The sequence below is a fragment of the Centruroides vittatus genome, unplaced genomic scaffold (genome assembly GCF_030686945.1).
Source record: "Centruroides vittatus isolate TY-2023 unplaced genomic scaffold, ASM3068694v2 contig_1048, whole genome shotgun sequence".
Taxonomy (NCBI): Eukaryota; Metazoa; Arthropoda; class Arachnida; order Scorpiones; family Buthidae; genus Centruroides; species Centruroides vittatus.
Window position 1 is genome coordinate 1 of NW_027120676.1, and position 19,195 is coordinate 19,195.

The 19,195-nt window shown below is 33.2% G+C and overlaps 2 protein-coding genes and 1 long non-coding RNA gene across 3 annotated transcripts; 2 read left to right on the top strand and 1 right to left on the bottom strand.

Annotated features, from left to right (window-relative positions):
* Window positions 1-169: 169 nt before the first annotated feature.
* Window positions 170-640, bottom strand: LOC136970228 (uncharacterized). The gene is made up of 2 exons (XR_010879960.1): window positions 595-640; window positions 170-349 (listed from the first exon to the last, which is right to left on the bottom strand). It is a non-coding gene; the product is annotated as an uncharacterized lncRNA (long non-coding RNA).
* A 6,799-nt stretch (window positions 641-7,439) lies between these two features.
* LOC136970348 (inositol-3-phosphate synthase 1-A-like) lies at window positions 7,440-9,720 on the top strand. Its single transcript, XM_067264781.1, has 5 exons — window positions 7,440-7,650; window positions 7,721-7,882; window positions 7,962-8,495; window positions 8,571-8,894; window positions 8,993-9,720. Exons 1-5 carry the CDS (start codon window positions 7,540-7,542, stop codon window positions 9,497-9,499), a joined length of 1,638 nt encoding a protein of 545 aa, XP_067120882.1. The 5' UTR covers window positions 7,440-7,539; the 3' UTR covers window positions 9,500-9,720.
* A 1,398-nt stretch (window positions 9,721-11,118) lies between these two features.
* Window positions 11,119-15,136, top strand: LOC136970357 (doublesex- and mab-3-related transcription factor dmd-4-like). Its single transcript, XM_067264791.1, has 3 exons — window positions 11,119-11,762; window positions 13,281-13,439; window positions 14,049-15,136. The coding sequence occupies exons 1-3, from the start codon at window positions 11,411-11,413 to the stop codon at window positions 14,462-14,464; spliced, it is 927 nt and encodes a 308-aa protein (XP_067120892.1). The 5' UTR covers window positions 11,119-11,410; the 3' UTR covers window positions 14,465-15,136.
* Window positions 15,137-19,195: the final 4,059 nt, after the last annotated feature.

Here is a 19,195-nt window from a genome sequence, read left to right on the forward strand (position 1 = left end):
ATTATTTAAACTTATATCGAAAAATCGTAAATAAAATATATTTTTATCAACAAATTTGCTAACATTCATATAAAATAACAATAAAACATAATTATTATTATAGAGCCAATTCCATGTTTAAAGTATCTATGTTATGAACAACATATGCATCGAAAATAATATAAATAAAAAGGTTTTTGATATACTTTAATACAAACATATCATAAATTATTCGCTTGTTAAAAAATAAATCATTTGAAACATTTATAAAAGAATATAAAAGCTTTATAAACGAAATAAGACAGTATCCCAGTCACGTGACACCACACTTCCGCTACGTCACCCTAGTCTGACGTCACCGTTTAAATATCTGGTTTAAAAGGACAAAGGAAAATCCAAACAAATGAATATAACTTTAAAACTAAAACTTAATAATACTCTAAAATGAAAACATATTAATTAAAATATATAAATGAATCTAATAAAAGTAAATTTTTTTAAAAAAAGTTGTAATATTGCTAAAATTCATCGATTTATATATTATTAATATCTACCGATTAATTAAATAAACTAATTATATATTCTAACAAACCGAATGTATATGAAAGAACATACCTACATGTAGAATATACGTACATGTTAAAAACGTACTTAAAATGGCAGCACTGTCGACTCAATAGTTGGATAAAAAAGAACCGTTGGAAAAATTTACTAAAATTAAAATTAACATCATTTACGATAAATGTAATAAACTAATACTTTAATATAACATAGAATTAATAGTATACTATCAAATACTACATTAACCAAACGTAAAATTTAATTAGATTAGATAAAATTGCAATTAATTTACAGATCATTAACGTAAACAAGAATATACGAATTTTTTACAGAAATAATAAAAAATATAAGCAAATAAATAATACACCAAATAAAAGTACACATACTTCCATATCAGAATTATCTGTTTTCATATTTTTAATACCAACGGTTGATTTTATACGAATTTTTTAAATAATACAAGTAAATTTTCCCCAATGACCTTGGAATTGGCCGAGAACCAGCGCCTACTCGTGTTTCGGCACTCCGCGAGAGCCACGAGGGTATTAACAATACATTGTAGAGAATTCTGCGGTTTTTACTAAAGGCTTATTCGTACAAATCCTACATACGAATGGACTACTCATAGACCAGTGATTCTTAACAGCTCTTAATCCATAGGACAAAAACGTGGTTTCTAATTAAACACTATGATCATCCTCAGTAACCAATGCTAGTTTCTTCCACTAGGTAAAATGAATGCGTTTCTCCTAACTTTAAAACGGGATTTTATGTCGGATCTTATTATGTTATAATCTACCGTATTAATAAACAATGCCTTAACCGTGTATGTATTTAGCTATTAATGTATATAACAAATAACAGAATATAACAAAATAATAAATTTACAATTACAACGATCAACGTCACCACCAGATATCCAGACTTTGCCATTATTTCTCACGCATAGGACGGGTCATTAGTCCGCCTCCCTTGACGTATATCTAGCCAGACTAATGTGCGTAAAAGGATGATTGCTTTTCTATAGCGTCTCTGCAATGATCGGAGTCAGTTAAATTTAGAAATAAGAAAAGTCGCAGACAGTTAAGATTGCTTTTCAAAACAAACGAGATAAACAGCTAAAATATCCGCGAATTTTTCGCAATTTCATTCTACACCTCCACCTCTCTCCCCCCCCTCACGACCTCCCACCCCCCCACCTCGCACTAGATAGTAATTGTAATGTGCGGCACGACCATTAAGTTATTATAATTGTAAAGCCACTTAGTCGACTGCTACTGAAAAACGCTTTAATAACTCAACAGTACCATTGTGGTATTTTCCTTTAAATTTGAAAGTGTTTGTTTTCAGCCTCTTTGTTTTTCCCGACTTCGCTGGTTATGTGCGTCACCATCGGAAACTCGAACAACAAATTTCCATCTCATTGGTAGACTTCGTGTGTTCCTGACTTAATCGACTATGCAGGACCTTCCGACATGCAGCTTACTTTCTATACAAAATGCTCATACAGTGCTCGGTCTTTGGCGTGCAGTTATCTTATATTATGATTTCTATTAAGATCTGTATATTCACACTTATAATAATTACAGTTATAAGCTACCATCTCACCTTTCAACTTAGTGTTTAAGCTAAGTAAGCCCCTGTTAAAACGATCATAATTCTTTTCGCATTGTCCTATTATAAATCAAGTATCATCGTGCCCCAGATGTACTATCTATATCCTTAATCCTTTCCCCGTTAAAAAAAAAATTTATATGAACCTGCATATAAATACGCCCCTCCGATTGGCCATGTTTCGTGGCATCAGATGTACTGTTTGGGAGATGTAGTTTAGTCAGGCACTTCCTGAGCCCCTCGGAATTGGCATTTACTTTCAACTTATTAATTACGTTGGTCCTTTGGCGATTCCTTTCATTCCATAGTCATTAAAATCCTCACATTAATGAATAGAAAGGACAAAAAGGATTATGAGACTTCATAATCATCATGATCTTTACTGTTTCTCTATGTGTAGTCCAATAATCTTCTTCCCAAAGCATTGAGTTAAAATCTCCTCTCTGAAATATTTCTTCTGGTTGCTACCAGAACAATGCACAACTACAGATATAAGGGATATTTAAAAAGTTTTAGTCAGTCTACAATTTTTCCAGAAATTTGCATATTAATCGAAATACCCATCAGCATTGTGACTCAACCAAACAGCGTCAATCTGACGACCTTTAGTCCAAATGTTATTAAAATGATATCTGATTAGATCTAAATTAAGTGTTGTCCATTTACCGATTAGTCGTTTATACCAGCCCCAAACTATGTGGAATAATTGAAAAATTTTTAACTCTTATTCTCTAATCTACCAATTAAAAAAATGTTAAACACTATTTTTAACTTCAATTTTCGTATATTTCTGTCCTTCCCAGTCAATTCTCTCATTCACTACGCTAAGCTCTCCAATTTTACCATGCCTCATGTTCCGCATTCCTAATTGACCTAGCTAACCCTATCTCATACACCAACTAACTATGAGCAATGCCAGAATACTCGCCATCATAATTAACATATCGATTGAGAGCTAGTGCAATAGTGTGCATGAAAGTCGTGCTAATGACTTAGCAATTTCAGTACCACGCCCATTTAAAATTCTACAAAGTATAACTCAGATGTTTGGACACTTCAATTTTTGAATCTTTTACTTGTGTTTTGCTAGAGTTCCCATGCCGCATACACAAGATTTTAGAATTATGCTTCTATTGTTTATGTAGGCCTTGCATTCTAATGTCTTATATTTGCAACTTTTCATTTACTTTAGTCTGGTTGCCAGATTAAAATGAAATAGTAAGTGGTTTACTTCTCACATAAAATGTCAGTAGGTACAAGTCTGCGATCATTATTGGATTCAACCTATCACCATTGAAGAGTTTGAAAATTAGGAAATCTCAATATGCTCTGTTGCCGATTATTTATGCCATTCATTTATGTGCTTAGAGATCAACTTTAGAAGCAGCCTGGGCACAAATGTGCCCCTATAATAACGAGGTGTGATAGGTAATTTTTTGTTGCCGATTCAGTATATTTAATATATACCACTTAATCCTAGAAGAAAATATTAAAAGGTTACTTGAATTTTATTCAGAATAATATCGCAGCGACCGTTTGTATAAGTTTTTGTAATCTTCAAAAATGTTGTTTTGGACGAAGGGCTCTCTGCATTAGAACTTTCCCTGCCCATCCTCGAACGATGTTTCTTGAATGGTTGCATACATTGTTTTGGCTTAAAGCGACCAATCTGTTTACAAGTTTCTACGTAAATTACACAGTAAACAACCAAAAGCTATATAAATGAGGAAGCTCTTTTTGTAGTTGTACATATATGATAATTAAATTTCTCCAGTTTAAATATAAATATTTATAGTTAAAAAAACCTGAACGAGCTCAGTCAAAATTATGTGTGGCGCCATCTTTTACCAGATGTTATTAAATATAATACAGTATAGTGTATTATTAATTATTATGAAAGGCAATAAAGGTTTAATTTGAGAATAGAAGATAGACATTTACATTATTTTATAAAACTCGCCTCACCCTCAAAATTAAGCTTTTTACCATTTTATAGTAATTAAAAATATAAAAATATTTTTATAACACAATCCGATAACAGATGGCGCCACACAATTTCATTTTTGTTTAACAATAATAGTTTTTTCCTAATAAGAACTCATAACAGCCGAGAAAGTAACGAAACTCTCGTTGCTAGAGTTTTTAGATAGAAAAATTCAATGTCAGTATCAAAATCGGTTCTTCTCCGTTTTTTTTTGGGCCAAATTTTGTGTTCGCTTTATGTCGCTAACAATTGCTGTACGAGTTGGATGAAAAATAAGATTTTATATAGAATTATGGAGATTTTTGATAGGTTGGGTGGGTATGCATATAATCCTTACAATACCTTGGGTTAGGAGGATGTGGGAGTGTTTACAAAAACGTTACGTAACGTTAGGATCTTAGTCCTCGGGTAAGAGAATGGCTCATTTTTGTTGCATAGAGAAACGTACTGTTTACATCCCTGCTGTGTTATACACGTAATTAATAAAATAATGTAACTTTCGATGCCCCAACTGTGTATTATTTCTTAGTACAATTAAGTGCTATGATTCACGTAAGTTTGAGAATGGGTTTGTGTGAAGCGTTACAGAGCGTTACGAAGAGTGAAACGGTAATTGAAAACTAAAAATAGTTATGTAATTTATGGAATTTTCCATTTAATGATTCTTAAAGATCAATTATTTAATTGAATATTTTTAAATATCATGTACAGTACCTATACTGTATATCAGGGGTGGCCAACTTTTGTGTACGTGAGATCTACTTTTTATCTTAAAAATATATCGCGATCGACTTGCTGTCATAGGCATAGTCTAAATGGGGAGGGGGAGGTGTGAAATACATACTATGTTTATACACTGTGTTTCAGTACAAGGTGCACTCTTTTGCTAATCTATCAATAGTTCGCGGGAGTGCACCTCGTACTAAAACACCCTGTATATCTACCTACGTAAAAACAACATAATTATTTAACGGGCCAAAAATCTCACATCCAGGGGAATTAAAACATCAATTATTAACAATATTTATTAATTCAAAATAGCTACAGATAAAGACAGATTTAGAATTTATTTTATTATCTTAACATTAATGGGAGGACTGAGTTTGCACGTCTCTAATCAAGTAGTCATAATTAGGTGTATATCCTGACAAAGATAATAATAATGAGTCTTCAATACGGGAATCAGTCAAAACAGAACGTTGTTTAGTCTTCGCTAACTTTAAGTATGAAAATGCCGATTCACACAGGTATGTAGATCCGAAACAAGAATAAATATATTCGTTACATTTGGTGATACTGGGCTGTCTTTCTCAGTTGACGCATTTCCAAAAATCTTCAAATTTTCTGACTTGTAAGATTAAGTCAGTTTGTAAAATTATAATTTCTTTTTCTAATGCCTTTTGCTCATACGAAATATGTCTGAAATTTTTTGGCTAATACGTTTCACACAAATCCTTCTTAAAAGGAAAAGATATAAATTCCACAATTTCCTTTTTCAAGAAAAAAGCTACCGTATGACAGTACCAAATATTCAAGCTAAATGGCTTTGTTTTTCTGAGTCGAGTCATAACTGCATGCATACTGTCGCGTTCGATTACAAGTGTAACACATTAAGTGAAGACATAGCGAGCGATCGACCAAATTTGGCTTCGCGATCGACCGGTCGATCGCGATCGACTTGTTGGCCACCCCTGCTGTATATTATCGGCTTCTGCTAATAGCCTAATTTAAAAAAAAAAAAAATCTGCAACATTTGGTAGTGACATCTGTTATGATATTTTATTTTAAAAACTTTATATTTTTTTTAACTATTACAAGATGGCAAAAAGCTTAATTTTGAAGGGAAGCATGGGTTTTTATTTAAAAAAATTGTAAATGCTAATAACGAGTAAAATCGTCATCAAGCCCGGCTGTACTCGTGATATGACACACGATTCACTATATCTCTCCACCTCCTCGACCTTCAACCACCAAAATTTAATAGCGTCAGTTTCTCTAATAAAAAAATCTCCCTGCAAAATTTCAGAAATCTTCGACAAAAAGCACAGGAGTTATTAAGCTTGAAAGAAGGTGAACAAAATCGTGCCTTCCCCACACATACTAACATCCATATATACAGAAAAAAAACTCCCGAACTTTTTTGCATTTCTCCACGTTTCAAGATCCCCTAGTCCAAAACTGTGAAAATCTTGGGGGTCATCTTCTGACCGATCGCCAAACTTTCTCTGTTATGTATGACAACCGAGAAAGTAAAAAGAGTGATATAATTTGATTATAATAATTGCATTATTAATTATATTATCTACTGATGTAGAAGTTAAATGTCAAGAAAAAATATGAAAATATATATAATAACGACGACAAAACTAATGCCTAAATTACACGGAACAATACAGATGTTCCATATATTAAAATATCTTTGTTACAGCTAGTTGCAAAAGTAAAGGCCTGCACTAATTTTCTTCAATTAATCATTTAAAGAAAACTTTTCTGCTCTAAATACGCTTTATGGAAAACATTAATTAAAATCGATACGGCACTGTCTATAGGTCGATTCATGTACAGTACAGTACGTCTATTATCGATCATGGTCGATCTATAGGTGACCTTGAACGACCTCGAACTACATATTAATCCAAAAAGTTTAATCGCTATATTTTACTTGGAATTGTTTTTCAAATTCTCACTTTGAATAAAGATATAGTTTTTTTAAGCTTATATCAATTCGTTTTCTGCACTTTCGTATTAAGGTTAACTACGCGCACAGTTAACATTACATTACATTACTTTGAAAGTTAAAGTGATACAATACAGTTTTTTATGCTGTTTTTTCACTTTTTATAGCATTCTAGAACACGCCTGTACAAATACAGCGGGAATATTTATATATAAAATGCTATAGAAAGTAAAAAAACAGCATAAAGAAACTGTGTGGTGTCACATTTACTTTTAAAGTAATGTAATTTACGCATATTTGTATGTTAACAAGTAAGTTCGAAATGTAACTACAGTATTCGATTTCATTTCCTTTAACAATTGACAGATGATATTTTGTCATCGAAGAAAATTGAAACATGGTAAAGGGAGAAGAGACAGGGGGACGTCGACCGGTTGCCAAGCGACAATTCCACCAATAATACGTGCGCTTAACCTGACGATGGAAAATTCCGATTCTAGAAACTTCACCGTGGAAAACTACCTCCGCGTATATAAGGAACGGGCGGATAGAAATAATAATATCCGCTTGTTTTACCGATCATCAACTGTAACACGAGGTATCGCCTGACTCGTAACTTCTAGCAAATTCAACATCTTTTCCAGTACACCAAACCGTTTTACAGAAACGTTATCTCAGATTACAATTTGCGTATAACATTTACTTCTTACAGACACTTTGTCAGATGTCACTCCTTAAAGTAGAAAGTTCCAATGTCCGTTATGCTGATGACTACATTGAAGCCGATTATGATTATCAAACAACGGAAGTTAAGATAGACAATGGAGAATATAAAGTAAGCCGCTTTGTTTTCTTTGTTAATTTGATGACAATTCTGGAAACAATTATTATATTGGTTTTTAAAGGTTTATCCACGCATTACCCGAATTACGTTTCGTACCCAGAGAAAAGTGCCTAAATTAGGTCTGATGATGGTAGGATTAGGAGGCAATAACGGCACTACGGTGGCAGCCGCAATTTTGGCAAATAAGATGAAACTCTCTTGGCACACTAAAGAAGGAGTAGTGGTAAGTCATACACTTCCTCATTCCGTTCCGTTCGTTTCTAAGATAAGGTTTCTCAACGACTACACTCCGATCTTTACAGAAAGCCAACTATTTCGGTTCCTTAACCCAGGCATCGACAGTGTGCTTGGGATCGTCGCCTGACGGCGATGTTTACGTTCCTATGAAGGACTTGCTTCCCATGGTCGACCCCAACGACATCGTCGTCGACGGATGGGACATTTCGTCCATGAACTTGGCCGACGCCACGCAGCGGGCCAGGGTTCTGGACTACAATCTACAGGTCCAGCTGAAAGAGCACTTGAAGAAGATGGTCCCTCGCCCGGCCATCTACCATAAAGACTTCATCGCCGCCAATCAGGAGAGCAGGGCCGACAACGTGCTGACAGGCAGCAAATGGGAACAGGTGTGTGCCGTCAGGCGCGACATTCGAGACTTCAAAGAGAAGCGTGGTCTGGACAAGGTGATAGTGTTGTGGACGGCCAACACCGAGCGATTCTGTGACGTCCGCCCGGGTCTGAACGACACCGCCGACAATCTGCTGGCCTCTATCAAGAAAGACGCATCGGAAATATCTCCCTCCACTCTCTATGCCGTGGCCAGCATATTAGAAGGGGTAAGTGTTCCGTCCGTTACTCGTTTCCGTTTCCGTAGCTTCCGACGAATAACCGACGATTTTGCATATTTGTAGTGCGCCTACATCAATGGATCTCCTCAGAACACTTTTGTTCCCGGGTGCGTGGAGTTGGCCGAGAAGCATTCGGTGTTTATCGGTGGCAACGACTTCAAATCTGGCCAGACCAAGTTCAAATCCGTCATCGTCGACTTCTTGGTCAGCGCGGGCATCAAGCCCGTCTCCATCGTCAGTTACAATCATCTGGGCAATAACGACGGCAAGAATCTGTCGGCCCCCCAACAGTTCCGTTCTAAGGAAGTGTCGAAGAGCAACGTGGTCGATGACATGGTCGAGTCCAACAGGATCCTTTACGAACCCGGAGAGAAACCCGACCACTGTGTAAGTCTTTTGTTTCGTGTACTTTTGTCTATATAAATGTCGACTCGCCGCCGAGGTTAAATGAGCAAAGTTTTAAAATACGTGACTATTATTTATAGGTGGTGATCAAATACGTGCCGTACGTGGGCGATAGCAAGAGGGCCCTGGACGAGTACACGTCAGAAATCATGATGGGAGGTCACAACACCATCGTGGTGCACAACACTTGCGAAGATTCGCTTCTGGCTAGTCCGATCATCCTAGATCTGGTCATCCTGACCGAAATATGCCAAAGAATAAACTTCAGAGTAGGAGACGATCAGAAATTCGAGAGTTTCAACAGCGTATTGTCTATCCTTAGTTATCTGTGTAAGGCTCCCATGGTTCCTGAAGGCGCACCGATCGTCAATGGCCTATTTAAACAGCGGGCCTGCATAGAGAACATTTTCAGAGCCTGCATCGGACTTCCACCTCAGAATCACATGGATCTGGAGCACAAAGTTTGCCATTTCGAAAAATGGAAATCCAAGGAAATGAATTCTAATCCTCCGTATTCCAAATTGTCAGAAGTTAATCATGTTAATGAATTCCTTCGAACTAGTAAAGTTATTAATGGCTACTCTTAGATTCAGTATTAATAATTTATATAAAATTCATTTACTATCCTTTCACAGAGTGTAGCTGTTGAAATACACAATTTTATACTAAAGCCGAAATCCTATTTTTAGAGAATTTCCTCGGAAAGTTCTCTATTCAATTTGTAAATTTATTATATCAAATGCAAGTTTGTAAAGTATCTGATAGACGATGCTTCTACATATAAATTATATTCTACTGAATAAAATTTTTCATGTATTTTCTTTTGTTTTAAATCGATTTTCACGTATGCAAAACATAATTTTGGAATTATAATAAACTAATTAGTTTAAAAATTGTAGATTTATAAATAAATTAAATTCCTTTGAGATATTCACTCGTAAAATTATCATCAAAAGAGAATACTTAACATATAAATGCAGCTGGCAGCACTAAAACTTTACACATTATTATTTAATAAATAGACTCACAGATGGCGGCAGTATCAGGAAAATATTTAAATGTCGCCAACAGATGGCAGTAGTTAAAAACTATTTGAAAACATGATTGAAAGGGATGACTAATAGATAGCACTCGAATAAATCAAATAATTCCTGTTTAAATTCAAGAAAAAAAAACATCCATTTTTACAGTGAAATACATAAAAATAAGAGAGAAAACAAATTTGATTACACATTTTTCCTTTTTTCCCCCTTAATGAGAGTATGAAAGTAAGCGACCCCAGTTGTAAACAAGTGGCGACCTTCTAGGTCAAAATACAAAAATTAGAACAACAATTGCAATAAATTTGTATTCTAGTGTAATACTTTTTAAAAATTCGATACTTTATTGTTGTCTGGCGAACTAAATGCGTGTTTTGCATATTAAAAAAATTAAAATATAAATAATAAGAAGGGAAAAAAACAACGCATTTTAACGATATTGCGAATGGTTATTCGCGTAAGTCACTAACTCGTCGACAACGACTCAAATACGTCAGTACAATCTGTAAGTTTAATAACGTTATTTATTGATTTATTAATTAATTATTAATCGCCTTAAATTACTTTCAATTGTACTTTAATTAATTTTAATAAGAATTTTATTAAAGTAAGGTTTTATTCTTACTTCTCTACGTTTTCACTGAGAAAATAGCATATATATTCCCTGTATAACCCTATACATATTATTAGAAATTTATAATTGTTATAAATAGTTTTATTTACTCATACATGAGCGAATGGCATTGTTTATTTCCCCTTTTAATTCTTATATTTATGAACGATTCTTATTAAAATAAAATTCATTTTTTCTTTTGTATTTTAATTTTAATAACATACTTAAAACATTTACTATTATTAATATACTGCAATTAATTTATTTAGTAAACTAATTTATATTTTGTTATAGTAATATAACAAAATATAAATTAATTAATATATTTATGTATATAATATACAGTAGTTGAGTATTACTGTATATACACACTGCGTAGTATATGTAGACCTTTATGATAAATTATATTTATATTAATATTTTATATAAATCACATTATAAAACGTAACTATTTTAGATTAAAATTTAATTTTATTTAAAATATTATAAAGTCGAGATTTGAATAAAGATGAAAAACTTTATATATAGAAATTATAATTGGGAAATATGAACAAATAATAATTTAATTAAATTCGAATTTTTGTAAATATTACTTTAATTTGAGCTTTTGTAAATAATATTTTTATTTGTTTTCATTCAGATGATCAAACTATGAAAAAGGGGCAATTATTATTAAGCCAATCATGCCGCTACAACAACAGGCAGTGACATTGGAAAGTTTTGCTTTGTAGCACCTGCACATGAATTAATTTAAAACAGTTTTTCTCTAGCTCCAGACGCACACAAGTCGAATTTTCCTGTTTAATACCGAAAAAAAAAATTATTTTCCTCTCGGAAAAACCAAAATGGCGGCTGTCAGAAACGAAGAAGATAACGGTAGAAGCTCCGAAAGTTCTCCAAGAGAAATTGGCGGTAACTCGAATCGAAGACCAAAGTGTTCTAGATGCAAAAATCACGGAAATGAAAAAGCGGTGAAGGGACACAAGCGTTATTGTCCATATCGGCACTGCGTATGTAGCAAATGTACTTTAACTGTGGAAAGGCAAAGGGTTATGGCTAAACAAGTAGCCTTAAGGCGCGAACAAGCTCTGGACGAAGCTAGAGGGATAGCCATGGACGAGCAACCAGTAATTCCGACAGAAGCAAATTCTTCGAACAGAGATAGTCCAGCTCTCGAAAATATCCCTTCCAACGAAGGTATGCCCATTGTTTCTTTCTATATTAAACCGATCCGTCGCTCTTCTTATTTAAGAATTATTTTATATATTACGGTTACATTAGATTATATAAAATGTAAAAGAATGTTTAAATCTTCAATTACAAAGAAAAGCGCTGTTTTATACTCTCAAAAGCCATAAAACCGTACTCACCACGTGTTTACTTTAAAGACACACAAAACAAAAATCGTTTCCTTGATAATATCGAGGAAATATCCTGTTTCTCTCCATTATTTCTCCATTAAAATAAATTACGATGTAGGCCTATGCATTCTGCCACTTCGATAAGCTTGTTTTCCAGACACTTAACAACTTTCGATGATTTAATATAACCCGGATAAGAGAATTTATTACCATTTTAGGACCAGACAACATTGACACAACGTGATAAATTCTTTGTTCTCGTCTTTGGAAGAGATGTAAAGATATGTTATCAATTATATTCGTCATTATTTTAATGATATTTAAATCTCTTACACGCTCCAAGTAATTTATACAAAAACACTTAAAAAAAAAAAATCAGACTATAAAAGGCAAATGACCTACCTAATCGGAAATGGCCGATATTAAATAAAAAGTATAATTATTTATAACTTTTCGAATTGTTTAAATAGAAGACCTAAATATTGATAAATAATTTTTTAGAAAACATTTTGTTAATTTGTTTCAACTTTTAATATTTTATAAGGCGAGGAATTTTCATTTATTTTATATAAAAATCCCTTTTTACTGAATGTGGGATAAGTAAGGATACGTCAGAGGCAGACATTCTCATGCAGATTATGAAAAACGTTCCTTCCAAACCCGGAAGTTTTGGCACGTCTTAGAGAATTTTTCTTCTTAAATTTTTATTTTATTTTAGCTCGAAAATTTTCGTAAACAAGTTCTAGATAGACAAGGTTAATTCGTCTGCGTGGTGAGAATGTTCGGGGTAGAAGGTGTGGTCATTCCTTTGATAGATTCGAACAGGTTGTTTACGTTGTCTACAGGGAAAGGAAGATAATGACCGTCTGACATTGGTGATTTCTGTCTGGGATTTTTACCTGGTTTACTTTATAGGGTTTCCCAAGGTCTGTTTAAATCGTTAAGCTTACGGACGGAAGGTGTTTTATGACGTAAAATATCTCGTTGTCTATTGTTTACAGACTACAAAAAAAAACGTTGAATAAGAATTCTATAAAATAATTTTAATTAAAAGTAGGCATCTCGCTAGATTTTAGAAGCAAAACTTGCTAGTTTTTACCAAATTCATATTAATTCTGTTTTTATATATCAGTATGCTTTGTCTTAATTTCTATGTTAATTTGATGCGCATATTAATAAATGGTTACTGTGTAAATAAACAAGTTAAATTTTATTGAAAAAATGTAATAAACTGTATATATCAATGTTTCAATTCAGTGTTTTTTAATCGAAGTAAAACATCAGTAATGTAATAATTTGTTTATAACTTGTATTTTCCTTGATTCGCTAGTAATTTTCCTTATATTACGTTTAGGTGGAATATGTTCAAGCAATAGGAGACAAATACAGGAAGCCCTGCAGGCACTTCTGAATGCCTTCCAAGTTAATGACAATTCTCTGACACTATACTTCTACGCTATCCTTAAAGAGTGTAAATTTAACGTCAAGTTAGCATATAAAAAGTTAATCGAAGGTAAGAACCATCATCGATTCGTCTACCTCAATCCATTTTTTTAAATACTGCTGTAAACTAATTAAGCTGCCTCATTCGAAAACAATTTTTACTAATAAAGCACTAAAAATAAGTTTAATGTAACCTTGTTCGGAAGGTCGAACGCTTTAAACAAGTTTTAAATAACTACAAACGTCTGAAGGTCAGACAGATGATAACCTACATTAAGGACAGGTCCCGTCTGTTTACCTACCTGATTCAATGTCTAGGAAGATAATAGCGCACGGGTGTATTTTTCCACGACACACGCCGCCTTGCACGTGATCACAAAAAAAACTTTTCGTGTGATAAATGACCCTGTAAAATCATCTTCCCTCCGCAGCAAAAAAATGCTGCGGCAAAGCAACTTTTTTATTCCCCTGTCACATCTTTAAAACACTTCCAATTAACCCGGGCGACGTGCTTACACTACTTTTATGTTTAAAATTGTTACCTAAACACACTCAATAAAACGTAACGTATCATTAAGTTACTCCAAGTAGCAATTTGCATGTTAAAATATTAATTTTATTTTCCATAATTTTTAAGCTACCCTTTTTATAACGTCATAAATTAAAACTTCTCTTCCAGCTCAAGCCGACATGAGGTTATACTCGCTGTGGGAACCAAATTATGGATCGGCAACATCCGGTGTCTACTGGTCACCCATCTTGCATCAGTGCCTCACTAATTCTTCCATACTTTATCCCAACGTTAGTCTCCCTCCCTTCTATTCCTATCCTTTAAGTTCTAGTGCACCTAGCGCCATCTCAACGAGCCACGCCGGTCCTAGTGCTCATACGTCTCCACCCGAAGAGACCTTTCCTAGTGGATCTCATTATGCCAACGACGGGAATTATATCAGAGTAAGTGAAGCAGAAGAGATGCCAGTTCATAGTGATAACAGAAACAGAATGGATTCTCCTCCACTCAGGCCTTTTAATCCTATGATCGCTTTAAGTATGCAAATGGACAGGATGAGATTTCAACCGTATCCTCCTATGTAACATTTAAATAATTCTATTATCTCATTGGTTAATGTCGAATTTCGAAATGAAAAAACATTTTGCCATTGGCTAATTTATAAACTGTCATCTAGCGCCATCTGGATAAAAAATATGGAATTGTAAAAAAATGCGTTTTAAAATATTTTTAATGTTTAATATAAATTAAATTAGGAATTTCTTAATGCAATTAGCATTATAATGTGAAATTTGAAATTTTTAAAACATTGTAGGATAATATAAAATATTTTTGTATATATCATTTAAAATATATAATTTAAATACTAATATAAGCATTTATATATAAAAATATTTTTTACGTGTGAATTTCTTGAGAATATTTACAATTTTATGCATATATTTTGCATGAGAGAATTATATTTATGCATTAACAATTTTCGCAATTTCATACGAATGTTTTTATATTCGTTATTAAATTATATCATTTTTAATTATTCTCTTTTTATTCATTTATTTTTTTAACGCTTTTGCTCATTTATATATTGTAAATTGCCCAATATTGTTGTAAATAAACTCATTGATCTATACCGCTTCTAATTTAATATTGTGTGAGCTATAAATATAAATAAATTCTCTTTTTATAAATGCTCTTATCTTAAGAATTTGGAGGTACGTTCTGTAAAAATTAGCCAATAAATGCTACTTGAATTGTCACTGTTACCTCTATGTCCTTATCTACATGAAAACGATTCCCTATAAATCTATACAGTAGTATGTACACACTACAAATAGTGACGATTTTAAACAAATATAACAGGTATTTGCATAAGACCACATGCTTTTAGGAAGTCGTATTCGTCACGGATCGATAACCTATTATTTATCATCTGCTTGAATGATATAATCAGCACATTCGAGTAAGCCCCTCGTTAGACAGTGGTTCATTCGATTTTTATTGCTTTAGCCACAAATTTCAATTCGCTTCGATTTGAAATAACTTTTAAAAATATCAGGTAGACTACTGTCAGTGGCTTTCGCTTACTAAAAGTAGTTTTAAGACATTGGAACTTTTATGGACGCGGTCAGATTTTTAATTACTATATTAAACATACGAATTGTTGTAGACTTATTATTCTCTGTACTTCGACATTCAAACATACTCCCTGACCCCGAGGATAGAAAACTGCACAAATAAATTCACTAGCATTAGTTTAATGAGAAACACAGCTTTCACTCCGAATTATACACCTATAATTAGTAGGAATTTGATAAGAATTTCAACAATAAACTACGAATTAGTTTCGCTACTTCGTTAAGCTGTACAGAAAAAGTTTTCGTTAAAATAATTTGACCTACTTTATTTTTTTAGTAAGCTGCCCTCGACCAATACCAGGATGTCAATAAGCTTTAACGTTCTATAACGTTATTACGTCCGCTTATTGCTTATTAATCGGTCCAAAATACCTTTTATTATTAAAATATGGGAATTTATGCGTGTGATTTGATAAGTTTTCTGTGAGAAAGTACAAAATGTCAGGAGTATCTGAGCAACTCTAATGTTTTTCTCACGTGATCATACGAAACTTAGAGTGGATGGATAATATTTTCATGACAATTTCTTTATTGCTTACAAATCGCAATTCTACTGTAGACGAAATATAAAGAACACATCAATTACTTCGTTTAAGGTAGTTTTTGATAACTTCTAACTTTCGATGTCAGTTAGATTTTAGAATCATACGAATTTATTTAAAATGGCAATTTTATTGCTCTATATTCGCAATCATTTACAAACATTCGAAGAGAAAACCATGCCAAAATTCCTGTGCAAGGTAAAATGAAAATATTACACACTTTGAAGTTCTTCTATTTTTAAAACTAGGATTCTATGCTTCTTTATTTTTATAGCCGTGTCTCCGTTTGGGGAATTCCTTACGTACGAAGTTGATTGTAATAATCATTTTAATCAAATATTAAAATAAATATACAATAATTATGCAAATGCAATAAACTTTTTTGTATTAAATTAATTCAAAATTTAAAGCATCGATTGTGCGCTGAAGTATTGGAAGATAAGGTTGGCCGAGTGGATAAAACCAAAACACACTGGTCGCGTGTTTGTTCCAGACAACGCACAGACCACGTGGAGTTTTCCGGGTTTTCTATACTAGCGCATAACATCTAAAAAGGAGCCAGTTTATCGTAGGAAGCACTCCCCTTTTGGCAGATTGCCCAAGTGTTGTGTTGCCTTATTCCATTAATCAATCCAATCGGTGGATATATTTCACTATATAGCATTTAAAATAAAATTTCTTAACCTTTTTGAATCTGAGGAAGCGTTTTTTAGAATTTATATATTAAAAAGCTTAATTAGACTCTAAAATTTATTTAAATAACGTAAATCACTACCAATTTTACAGCCTTATAAGGAAAATATAAAGTTGTAAATCGGGCTCTTTTTTTATTATTTATTAAGAACTGTAGACAATTTTATAATTTTAAAACACTTAATTAATAACGTTTAAAAGAAGATAATTATAATCAAACATTAATCTGAAAGATAAAAACTTCGTTTAAAAATATGAGCCTAACCAATGTATTGATAAGATTATTCACATAGGCGAATTAGACTATATAACTTCATTTGCAATTATTATTAATGTAGATATTCTGTGCGATAAAATAAATTATGAAAATTTCCTTATTTTTTTTATTGTAACTCTATAAATTATACTTTAAACTATTGGCAATCAGTCAAGCAGGCAATTTTTTAAATTAATTGTGTGTGTGCGTATATATATAAGGCTATATATCTAAATAAATAGTTATGTTAAAAATGTATTTAAAGTGTTAACCAACATATATGATTTACAGTGTATTTAAAGCTACGACGAGGTGATTAGCTGTTGGGTTAAGTGTATTCTAACCCAATTATCACTAACCCGGCAAAATTACTTATCCGTCATCCTATCCACAAGTTACCAGAACGTGTTTTTAAATCTTGTCACACAAGGGCATGTTTTGGCATCCATTAAGTGTGCAATTTTTAGTTTTTCATTGGTGACATATACCTTATAAAACCAGTTCATAATAGATATTGTGCAGTGGTTAGCTGCATGGCCAGTGTTCTTTGTAAACGGTTGTAAAACTGTATGCGATGTACACGAAAACAAGATGTATGGAGATTGTACCATGTATTCAACCGTTCCAGTTACATTCATTTCCACGTGATGAAAATTTAAGAAGAGAATGGATAACCAACCATGCATGTACATCCAGCTAGTAAATAAATTTGCCGTCATAAGCCACCCAAGTGCATACAGAAAATGATTACATGAGATAGGGTACATTTGTCTTAAAGACACAAGTGTTTTGTAACAATTTATTAATTAATTAAAATTTCACTTGCTTTACCACTTGAAAAATAATTATACGAGACAGGACTTACAATTAAGCATTTCTTGGTAATCATAGGCTTTACCTTTAATAAGATATAGTTCTGCATTTCCGAAGTTCTTGTGGTGGTGCGAAGGTGGCGCTACAGTACGGGAAAATACACGAACCTTCTCTGGAAACTTGTGAATAGATCTTCACGATGCCGGATTACTGATGGTCAATCTGTAGTAAATTAGAATGCGAAGTGGAAAATTGTTTAATATTACAAGTATATTTTATAGTAGAAATTAATGAAAACTTATTATGCAGACGATTTATATGAATTTTGTAATTTTCCAACATTTCCGAAACATAGGCAAAGTTAAAATTCCAACAGCGTCTACAAAAATCCGCTAACCAAACAGGATAAGCACTTTTCTTATTGTTTTAGGTGCAATTACGATCGGAAGTAATCATGCCGACACCCGAACGAGTGGAACTTGTTTCATTTGTAGGACTCAATCACAGAACAACACTGGAAGCTGCAAGGGAACGTCATCGTCGTCCCAAACCTTCCGAGGTCTTAATATCTAGCAGTTGGCAACATCCGAAACTTAAGAAAACATTCCTGAATGAAAACAAGCTCCGCTCATTGATCGGCATGATTACTTCCAATGATTTTTTTCACCTCAAATGATAACAACAGTGATCACCCCCATTTGTCAAGCAGACTTTTGGCCACACTTTATAATCATTAAATATAGATATAGCTGGGCATTATGAGGGCTACTACACATACTAATGCATTTTATTGGGCTGCAATTCGAAAAAAATTGTAGACGTATAAATTACCATTGTCGTTCGTCCGTCCGTCTTTCCTTAATCTCGATAACGGAGTTAGACAGATGAAAGAGGAAACCAGATATGGAAACTTTAGGGGCAGGAAGTCAATTCAAAACTGAGAGCAGTTAATAGATGATAGGCACGACTCCATTGCTAACGGAAAAGTATGAGGTAAAGGGGCAAAACCCTTTCAGCACACTAATTTGAGGCGGAAAACACATTTTAAATGAAATAAATTAAAAACATGATTAAAAGTTGCAGCCCGGCATTGTGACGATGTCACAATAAATAATTGCTCATAGTATTTTTACTAGATTGTATTATTGTTTTATATGATACTATTTTACCATTGTATTTTATAATACATTATCTTATTGTTTTATGTTGTAAAAGGCACCTAAGAGGAAGTCGTCTCAGCACACTGTTTTGATTTATCCTGAAAATATCTAAAAATCTCTAAATCTGACAAACTTTCGTTTTGCGGCATTTGTTTATAGCAAATCTTACTTAATTCCGGAATTCATTTGAATTTAAGTCATATTCCCTTTAAATCTG